Source organism: Callorhinchus milii, unplaced genomic scaffold (assembly GCF_018977255.1).
Source record: "Callorhinchus milii isolate IMCB2004 unplaced genomic scaffold, IMCB_Cmil_1.0 Scaffold17, whole genome shotgun sequence".
Lineage (NCBI taxonomy): Eukaryota > Metazoa > Chordata > Chondrichthyes > Chimaeriformes > Callorhinchidae > Callorhinchus > Callorhinchus milii.
In genome coordinates, this window is record NW_024704758.1 from 8,224,155 (window position 1) to 8,234,930 (window position 10,776).

The 10,776-nt window shown below is 39.7% G+C and overlaps 1 protein-coding gene across 1 annotated transcript in view; it reads left to right on the forward strand.

The window, feature by feature from the left end:
- The first annotated feature begins 4,464 nt into the window (after window positions 1–4,464).
- The window catches only part of kmt5b (lysine methyltransferase 5B), a 15,870-nt gene continuing 9,558 nt past the window's right edge, over window positions 4,465–10,776 (forward strand). The window contains exons 1-6 of the mRNA XM_042341534.1: window positions 4,465–4,511; window positions 5,154–5,320; window positions 6,603–6,622; window positions 6,972–7,108; window positions 7,791–7,975; window positions 9,310–10,715. Coding sequence (XP_042197468.1) covers window positions 5,209–5,320; window positions 6,603–6,622; window positions 6,972–7,108; window positions 7,791–7,975; window positions 9,310–10,715 — 1,860 coding nt within the window. The 5' untranslated portion in view covers window positions 4,465–4,511; window positions 5,154–5,208. The remainder of the gene's footprint in view (window positions 4,512–5,153; window positions 5,321–6,602; window positions 6,623–6,971; window positions 7,109–7,790; window positions 7,976–9,309; window positions 10,716–10,776) is intronic.

The window sequence follows — 10,776 nt, forward strand, 5'->3', positions numbered from 1 at the left end:
CTGGATGATTTGCAGCCTACGGAGGGAGGAGTTGGGGAGGCCGACAGGCATGGAGTTTGCATTGTCAAATCTGGATGTTATGACTGCATCTAGATTCTTCCCCCCCCACCCAACTTATTTCTAGTTTACCCTCCAATTTTAACTTTCCCCTATTGCCTTCTTCTGAAGGTGGTGCTCCAGGCCGGGGTATGCTTCTCTGGATGTGGCAGCCCCTCTGTTCCCTCATCCAAATGGAAATTTGTCACCTGTGTGAGGCCAGACAATGAGTGAGGGCAAGCAATTTAACTTTAGAGGCTTGTCAAAGGGCAATATAAATTAAATAGCTTGGTCCTGTGCTCACCTGATCCTCACATCCTTTCAGCTGAGCTCATTAGATAACAATCTAAAACAGGAATCTTGGCAGGATGTTTCTCCCTCTTTAGTTTGGGAGCATTGAGGCCAAGTGACAAAGACTCCTGGACAAAAGCAGAAGAAAGTGCAGTTGTAGACTTACCAAGCTCAGATCTCAAACGTTCAAAGCAGAAAGACCAGCACATACTTCTCACCACTGACAATTATTGTTTGTTGCTTGTCAGGCCATTGAGACTGATGCACCAGAGCCATAAAATGTATACACAAAGCTCATCTTCTGTCTGCATTAACAGTGGCCAAAACCTCAGTGATACAGAAGAATGGATAAAGGGCAAGAAAAAGATTGAATTGTTTTGAAATTTATCATGCAAATCCTGTCATTAGCTGTTAATTATGCAATGAAGGGCACCCACATTTACCCCTGTGCATGTATATTTATACAAGCATTTACACATGATAAATAATAGGCCCAGTGTGTGCATGTGTATAATTATATATGTGCCCTTATAATGTACACACAATTGTTTTTAATTTCTCTCCCTTTTTTTGGTAAGCTGCTGTTCTTTCCCAACACACCCACATATTATTCCCTGATTGAGAAGCCTGGCACATGATCTACTCCCTGCTTCTGCCCTGCCTCCTGGGAGGAGCTGTGGGAAAGACTTGTTATTTCACCTTTCCCTTCCACCTCTCCATTTCTGCTCAGTCTCCCTGGACAGACAACAGAAACACACTGGGGGCTCGTGGAGAGTTATAGGGTTGATAGGGATGTTATTTTCAGGAGGCACAACAGGGTAAAGAATCTTGAACGTATACAATATGACTTCATGTCAGTAATGTTAATAGCACTATATACTGTGTAATTATATTGTACAATTATACTGATCTGCAGTCAGTTGCACAATTACCAATTCGAGGACTAATTACTACATACTGATTGAGTCACAGTGACTCTCTACTCCTGTTTCATAATGTGCACAGCACTACCCAGCTATTCTAATATTAGCTTTATGAATACTCACTCCTATGTTTGTCTTTCAAGCGTTCCTACTATTCAGAGTTATTGCACATTCCATCCTTAAAAGGGTTGAACAGGACCACATTTACAGTCAACTATCCTTTTGAGAGAGAAAGAATGAAATCGAGGACACCTCTAAAAGGATCTCTCAAGCCACCTTCCTTAGATATCTAAATGCAAGCTCAGATACCAAGCATTCAAATAGAAGTCCAGGTTTTTAAATAACTAAAGGTTTCTATGCAGTATACACCTGCTATAATTGTTGCTTAGCAATCAGAACAATTCCTTTGATTGAAACAGACTGGGTTTCAACTTAAGGTGTTTCTTTTTTATTTCAGTTGCTCTATTGCTGGAACAAGACAACAACAGGATTATTTTGCGTGCCACTCAAGATTAAACTCTGAGGGTTAAAAGTGCATCAGGGTAAGTAATAACTTGAGCTGTGACCGAAGGTACTGTTTTGAATTGCTGGTACTGTATAGTATTTTGGGGGACAGGGCAAGATGGAGTGAAGCTCAAGTGGTTGTTGCAAGCACATCCTCTTTCAAAAGACGATCAAGAAAACTTTTACGGTGTCCCACATTAAATCAATATCTGCCCCATCCATTGTAGCACAGCACAACAGAGACCGACAGTACTCATACTGTATGTAGCAAAATTCATTGGTGTTGCGAAATGCAATGCAAGCACATTTTTTGTTATGACCTCAGTCAAAACAAACGTGGTCTCTGCTGATCGCACTGAACAGCAATTGATAAGATTGTGACAGAAATGAAATATCAAAATGAAAGACTGCTATAACCGGCACACTGCACAGTTGCCTGCTTTCCATGCACCAAAGTCAAATGTATTTTCCATAATATCTGAACAATTTCAGATTGAAAAACAGTTCAATATCTCTGACATGCGAAACATGTAAAATGTGACGTGCACTTTTTATTTAAGCCCAAAGAGTCATGTATTGCTCATTATACTTGCCTATTTTTGTATTCAGCATCACTTAAACTGCTGATAATTAAAAAGTCTGTCAATTCTTTGAAATAGGATTCTCCAATGTGAGTTGTGTCTTGTCAGAGAAGTGTGAAATTGAAAGAGCTGACGTGCATTGAAAGTACACATGTGAAAGAAATATTTGGGGGATTCTTTTGTTTTCTTGCTCTATTATTATGGCCTTTGGCTTATAGTCATTTTTCTTTTTTTTCCTTTGCCTGTTGTACCCAATGGCCATAGAGGTGTATTTATTCTGCTGGGTTTGCGACCAAGAAAAAGATCTGAAAGTGCAATTGGCTCACAACTGTATCTCTTACTGGTCTCATGGGCATCCAATTTCAGGTTAAAATGTTCAGGTGAAACTTTAAAAACAGCTGAACGCGCTGGTGTGCAAATGGAGAACCAGGGAAGGTAAGATAAGAGACCAAGGCTACAACAGCAAGAGAAGATATGTAGAAAGATGGAGAGAAGCACAGAAAAAGAAGAGCGGAAAGGCAAAGGGTGAGAGAGAAAAAATTATCAAGGCGAAGGTGGACAATTAAGACGAGGATTTATCTACAGACACGTAGATGTCTGAATCCTAGAGAGAGAACTAAAACACAAAGGCGTAGACTATGACTGGCAAGCGGTCAGAGACTAGAGAGAAACAAAAGTCAGTTTAAGGAAGAACTAGTATTGGAGACGTGTTTAAATAATATTTCTTGTTGTCGTGTGGTGGCACTGAACCTTGTGATCAGAATAAGGGAGAGACTGAGGTATATCCTTGCTCTGCTCACTTACTTCCTGATCCGAGCTGTGCCAAGTGGGGACATATCGAACTGCAATGTCACCAAAGAGTGAGGGAGAAGCAGATTGGAGAATCATGGTTAGGAAGTCTCTCGATTGTCTCCTGGCAGCTTGCTGCAGACACAAAGGTAGTGTTTTTCGGGGAGTCAGCCAGGTGTCTGACAGATGTGGAAACCCATCACCATGCGTAAGAGCATCCAAACCAAACAGAATTCTATGCATCCCACCTATACATTGGAAATTACAGAGTTGTTTATTGGAATGGAAAGAGCACTGGAGGGACACATCCTGTTTACCTAATTCCAGAAAGTATTAAGCACAAGTTGGCAAGAGCCAAGTCTACAGCTCAGATACATATGCCTTCCCTTTGAGTGATGGTTCCACCGACTGGAGCTTAAGAGCTTAAGCAGCAGCTAACGTACCTGCCTGCAAGCCAATAAAGCGCTGAATGTACAAACACGTTTTCATGAACTCGGACCCCAGGTAATTCCATCCAGCAGCTGTCACCCCAAGCCTCAGAGATTCCTCATCAGCTTTCTGGCAGACAACTGGCTTCAGCGTGGTGGGAGGCGCTGTTAGTGGTGTGTCCTTATCAGCAACAGATGTACTGAGTCCAGAAGGGAAGGGATATTTTACAAATGAATAAGACTATAAGTCTGCACTTCACTGTTTAGTAAAATATCAAGTGAAATTACTCTGTTTTTATATTTTGTTGTTTCAATTTAAAGTGTAGGCATGCATAAGAAAATGATAGCTGATTTGCTGGGAAGACATGCAATGTATATTAAAGTCTTACTTTGATGTGTTACAATCATGATAATCCTTGTATTCTGTATCGTACCTAACCACATCATCAAGACATGCCAAAGTGCTTCAGAAGATTTGACTGTGACGTGCAATTTGTAGGTAAATGTGGCAGCCATTCCAGAAAGTATTAGGCACAACCGTGGAGTGAATGACCAGTTTTATTTGGGAGGGGATACAATGCAATACATTGTGTTGAATGCTGAAAGAATCAAAACAGTGTTCCAATGGATGCTGGAAGAGTAAGAAACCAGGAAAAGAATCATGGATAATATAATGGAAGAGAATGGGATAATGACACCAGCCATTGATGTGAGGAACTTTCCCTTTACCATGCTTCAGCTCAACAATAACTCCAATATTAGTAAAGGAGCCAAGTACTTGTAGAGAGGCTCCTCTGGTCACAAAAGGGAATCATTAGAGTCCTTCATTGGAAGAAATGACCCACATTCTCTTGTACAATTCTGTATTTCACACAGGAATGTTTGATTGTGTGCATCTGTGTGTGAGATCGTTATTCGTCAGAGCAGAATGGAGCCAAGATAGTTGCAACAAGGGAATGGTAGGTTTTCGATTCACTCCTAATTTTTAGATAACGTCTTGTTGATGTGTGTATGGGGTTAGTTATAAATGCTTTCCTTGAGTTTGCCATGTCTGGTAAAAGGAAGAAATGCAGTATTTCTGGATCTTTAAGAGAAACCTCACAAAACACAATTCACAAATGAGTTTTAATTTTGGAGGACTAAAGCATTATGTTTTATACAGGGTGGAAATATTGCCTTTATTTGTGCTTCTTGATACCTCCCACATCTACCCTGATTCTTTTGATGAGTAAAACTGCTTATTACAGTACAATTTACATGTATATAGGCCCTTTCAAGTTGGGAGGACATCTCAAAGCATTTATTACATACATGGCGATGTTCTGCTTATGTATTTCTGCCATAGTCAGAATTATTCAGGGTAGGATTGTGTTCTAATCTCTGGAACAGTTACATAAATAATTTAAATTATCATACTTTTAACTGTTAAAGGTTGTTAGCAAATTGTAAAAAATTAATTGGTTGGCTTTTTGAGACAATCAATTCTCAATTATTCCACCCTTGTCAATCTTGCAATATTTGTTCCAAGACTGGGTTATTCTCATGGCTTTATTAACTTTGTGAATTAAAATTCTTAATTTTGTATGATTGATTAAAAATAGGAAGAAGAACGACAAGATCGAGTTGTTGGTTGGCTGCATTGCAGAGCTATCGGAGATGGAGGAAAATATGCTTCTTCGTCACGGAGAAAATGACTTTAGTGTTATGTTTTCAACCAGGAAGAATTGTGCTCAACTTTGGCTTGGACCTGCTGCATTTATTAACCATGGTATGGAGACTTTAGTGTTTCAAAAGGTCACAAAAAGATTTTGTTAGTACAAAATCTATGAGAAGTACACGTAATGTCTCAATTTTGTCTGGATTTCTTTTTGCTATGAACTTTCCTCAAGCTATATATATCCCTCAGAACTTGTTTTTCTCCTTTGCATTTGTTCCCTGATAAACATCGGCATTCTCATGAATTGTGTGTTGGGCCTGATATGGCTTCATATCAAATTACTCATTTGAATTCCTCCTAAATTGTATTTATCAATTTCCTTAAGGATTTTGACCTAGCGCTTCATGAAACACTCATGAAGAAACTGGGAATGCATGGCCAAATCTTGGACTTTATCCAGGATATGTGTCCCAACTCCAAGATGTGCTTAAGACTGTGGTATCCAATGTGTTTGGTCAGCCAACAAAATACACTTTCATGATTGAATATTTCTTGATTTACGCCACAATTATTCAATCAAGAAAAAAACTGGAAACAAAACATTAATTTAAAAAAACATTAATTTATAACACCTAGATTCGTGCAAATGTTTGGCGGGCCACTTCATAATGGCCCCATGGGCACGTCTGGCTTGTGGACCATGTAATAGTTACTACTGGTTTAAGGCTTGATAGAAGTGGAGGTGATGGGGAGCAAGGTCGTCCATTCAATGTGTTCATCTATATATTGGATGGCATCAAGAGGAACTAACTTGCTGTGTCTGATCCAGGCAACTTTGATAGATTTGCAATGCTTCAATTTGCAGATTACATTGTGCTGTTGGGATACTCACCTGAGATCTTGTGTACTGCACTCACCATCTTGAACACTGTGCCTCTCAGTTGGATATGATGGTGTGTGCCCTGATATTATAGCTCTCTTGAGAGTGGATCACAAATTTATCGATTGAAAGATACATACCATTTGTCAATTTTGTATGTGTTGGGGGTTGTTATGGACACCAACTTTTACTTGGACACTGTACGTCGGGACTTTGCTGAGTAAGGGCAAACATGCACTCGGGTTCTTCTCTTCAATGAGAGCAAAGTCTCAATACATCAGTAACTCACAAAGTTATACAACAGCCATATAGTAACTTAAAATTCAAAGTGGTAATTAACATTCTCCAGCACCAACATCCTTTATCTGTTGGGCCAAAGTGCTGACTGATTCCACGTTTATGTTGGTTATTCATGTTTCTACTATAGTCTGTCGTTTTAAAAATAATTGTTTTCACCACGACCAAGTACTAATGACTTGTTTTCTTTTCTTTCTGGTCTGGTGTTCTCTCAAGATTGCAGACCCAACTGTAAAGTAAGTTGTGACTTTTCTCCCCTTTATCAGTATTTTGCCCCCAACCGCCCACAGTTTTTCTTCTCTTTCTCCCATGTGCAGCCGCCACTGCCACCACCACATTGTTTTTGTTAATTTATAATGGGGTATGGATTCTAGCTAAGTAGCCTTTTTTCACTTGGTCAGTGCATGTTGACAGGCTTGACTAGCCAATTCAGCATGTATTAACCTGGCAGTGTCTTGTTTGTGTGGCTTAGCATTACATCTGGCAGTGCCTTTACCCACAAAGCAAACAAAGCCAGTTCAATTTTCTCTTGTGAAACTGAAGATTGGAATCAGACTAAGAACTTTTGATTTGTTTTCTTTACAGTTTGTTTCAACTGGTCGGGATACAGCCTGTGTAAAAGCATTAAGAGATATTGAACCAGGAGAAGAGATCTCTTGTTACTATGGGGATGGATTCTTTGGAGAAAATAATGAATTCTGTGAATGCTATACATGTGAGAGGTATGACATGCCATTTCCTAATTTGATTATGTAACTTCCTATCATGAGAACTGTGACTAAGTTTCATTGGTATAAATTTCCCTGACAAATGGAGAACTCGACCCCTGGTAAAACAGCAAATTATTTTTTTTTTCACCCAGAATGTTGTGCCAAGAGTTCCAAACCATTGTTGTGCAGTGAAAAAATTCAGCTTATATTTTTTCACAACCGCAGGAGGACAGGATAGTACTCTGCTAGGCGATTCTGGGGAGGATGTCGTTACTGTAGATTTACATAGACAGTACAGCACAGAAAAGGGGCTTTCAGCCCAACTAGTCTGAGCGGATGTTTATTCTCCACAAGAGTCCCCCCCCCCCCCCCCACACTCCTTAGTCCCTCCCATACTCTTCTATTCCCTTCTTCCTCATGTGAATGTATAACTTCCTCTTAAATGCCTGCCACAAAGATTTTTAGTTTCAAAATAAGATTTTGACTTCGTTAAGACCCAAAAAGGACAATGAAAAGTTCAATATTAATGCTAAAATTGCAGTTTTTACAGTAGAATTCCTCTACCATATTTTCATTTTTTAGGTCCAATGTCTTAATGTTGGATAGATCAGCGATATGGTAGCTTTGAAAACTAATTCCAATGACTGAACCTTTACTGCAGGAGAACTAAAAATAATTTTCCTTCTTCTTTCAGACGTGGGCAAGGTGCATTCAGGTCAAGGTGCATTCCTGACCCTGCACCTGTAATAAATAGCAAGTACGGACTCAGAGAAACCGACAAGCGTTTGAACAGATTAAAAAAGTTGGGGGATGGTGGAAAGAACTCTGACAACCAATCAGTGAGCTCAAACACTGATGCAGAGATTACTCAGGAAAAAGGTAGTCAATGCATTCTTAATGCTTCTGCTGATATTGGTATATCAGTTTTAAACTTCTTGCAGGCTCCGATCCTGCATATTTGAATTAGAATCATGGAATCAGAAATTTACAAAGCAGAAGGAGACCATTCAGCCCACAGAGTGCATTGGCTCTTGGCATAAGCTGTACTTTCAATCTAACAGCCCTTATCCTCCTTCAAGCCTCAGCTTTTCATATTCATGTGTTCTTCCCTCTCGATACTTGCAATGGACTTTGTCTCTCTCATTTTTATGGGTGGGGCATTCCATATTCTTAACAACTGTGTAAAAATGTGTTTTCCCCAACTCCCCTTTTGTTCTGCTTGTAAGACAGATGACATGAGCCAACAGTCAGTAGTATAAAGGCTGGGAAACACTGCACATGCCTGTTCATTGCCATTTTGCACAACTGGGTCCTCCATGTTGAAAGCAGCCTACCGAGATTGACAGATAATCAACGTGCCATCTGTCTTCAAAAACTTTAGAAGCAGCATCCTGCTTATTTCCACCCCTACCTATCATGTGGTGGTACCACCAGTTCACCTGGGTACCTCTCTACATATAAATACCAAGCCCTGGATAGATGGTCATGTATTCATGATTTCAAACCTCTTTCAGCAGCATGAGACATTGTATCATGACCCTGCATGGAAGGTGCAATGTTTGGATGTATTTTTAAAAATGCATTCTGGAATGTGACTTGTGACAGACTAAGTGATAGCTGAAGTTGGATACATTTTTTTATCTTGAGTGCAGTTAGCACTCTAAAGTAATGAAAATCTCTTTGTCCTTTTGTAGTAAGTTGAGATAGCTGTGAACGACAAACTGACCTTTCCAGTGTGAGATTGTAAACCGGCTTATGATTTCTCTTTAGTTCATTCAGGGGTTGCAATATTATCAATTTGCATTATCGAATGGTCTTGATGCTGAGAAGGAATGAATTCCCTAAAATGAAGCCAAATACACAGGAGGTGGTGCCTTCAGTTGCTCAACTCCAGATTTGTCTGATTTGGATATAAAATTCTGGCCAGAGGAGGGTGCTCTTTGAAAGGAATCCTCCAGGATAAGACTTTAGAATGACCAATCTTTTAAGTATTGGTTGGAAAAATACTTGCAGCAGGGCTTCTGATGGGGGAATGCTAACATCTTGACATTTCTGAGGCTAGGATTTTGAAATGTGATCTCTTGCTCGGTTTTCCTAGGTATAATGTAGTTCTGATTCTCTGAAGAATGCAGTCTCTTGTGAGTTTGATTTTTTTTTTAAAAACTGTGAAATTGCAATATATATTCATTAGTCTTTAATTTTTATTGTAACAGCTTCAAGTAGAAAATCTTCAATCAACATGAAAAAGAACAGCAAAAGCAGAACAAGGCAAACTTTGCCCAGAACATCAGCTGCCACTAGTTCTACCTCATCCTCTTCAAAAACGTGTTCTGTAGGTAATTCCAAGGTACCAAAGAAATTTAAAACCTCAAAGCCCGTTAGGCCTTTGCCCTCAAAATCAAGGTTAAGAAGTGAATCTAGAAGGTCCGAACACAAGACCACTTTTAGAAATCTTGAAATGGATAATTTAGTTCTTAAGGAGCCTAAAGTAGTTCTTTATAAGAATGTACCGCTCGAAAAGGATAAAGACCTAGAGGGACCAGCAAAGGTTGATGGTTTGGGTCGATGCCTGACCAGACATTCTATTCGAGAAAATAACATCAATTCTGTGAAAGAACTGCATAAAAAGGTTTCTCCCTTGCATGATGGAATGGTTTCTTGCACCTACATGACCCGGAGGGCAAAGAGAACGAGACTGGCTCTCGAAGGATCATCTAGCATTGCTTCACTGGAGCTTGAACCAAATATAATGGATCGTGGAAGTATTCATTGCACAGGGGGGATGGAACATCCAAGTTCTGTTCTACACGTCAATGACAACATGCATGTAAATAAATTGGTCCAAGAACCTTTTTCAGATAATGGCATATGTTCAAACAGAAGGAGGTCACAACAAGGGAAACTTGCTGTAAAATTAGATGAATGCCAGCTTGCATTACCTTGTTCTGTAAAGGAGGATGTGAAGGAAGAAACTATACCTGATTTGATCAGTCCTCCTCCAATTCATAAACTTAATGGTAGTGAGAAGGTAGAACTAGTGGATGTACCTGATCTATATCGAGACTGTGTCGGTTCTTCAAATGGTGTTGCTTCAGATTCTTTTGTAGTTTCCCACAAATCAAAAAATTCAGATTGTCATAAAATAAAAGAGGAATATCCCAGAACAACTGAAAGAAACAAAAAGAAAAGACAAATCACAAGGTATGACGCACAATTGATACTTGAAAACAGTTCTGGGATTCCCAAGTTGACTCTGAGGCGAAGGCGTGACAGCAGCAGTAGTAAAACCAATGACCAAGAAACAGATGGAAAGAAATCTAAGATCAGCATCAAACTGAGCAAAGACCATGAAAATGATAAAAATAGTAACAATTATGTAGCAAAGCTCAGCAATGGGTTTACCGCGGGCTCAGGAAGCAGTTCTACAAAACTCAAAATTCAGCTGAAACGAGAGGAAGAGAATAGAGGAATCAAGCGTTCACACTCCAGCATGGAAGAACTCTGTGACAATGATGTGTGCTGTGACGGTGCTGTTTTGTTGAGGTCTGATGGCGAAGTGGTTGAACATGGACGACACACAGAAGAGTATGAAGATGATGAGGATGATGAAGATGATGATTCTTCCTCTTCTTCCTCCTCATCATCCTCTTCCTTCTCCTCCTCATCTTCATCTTCTTCTT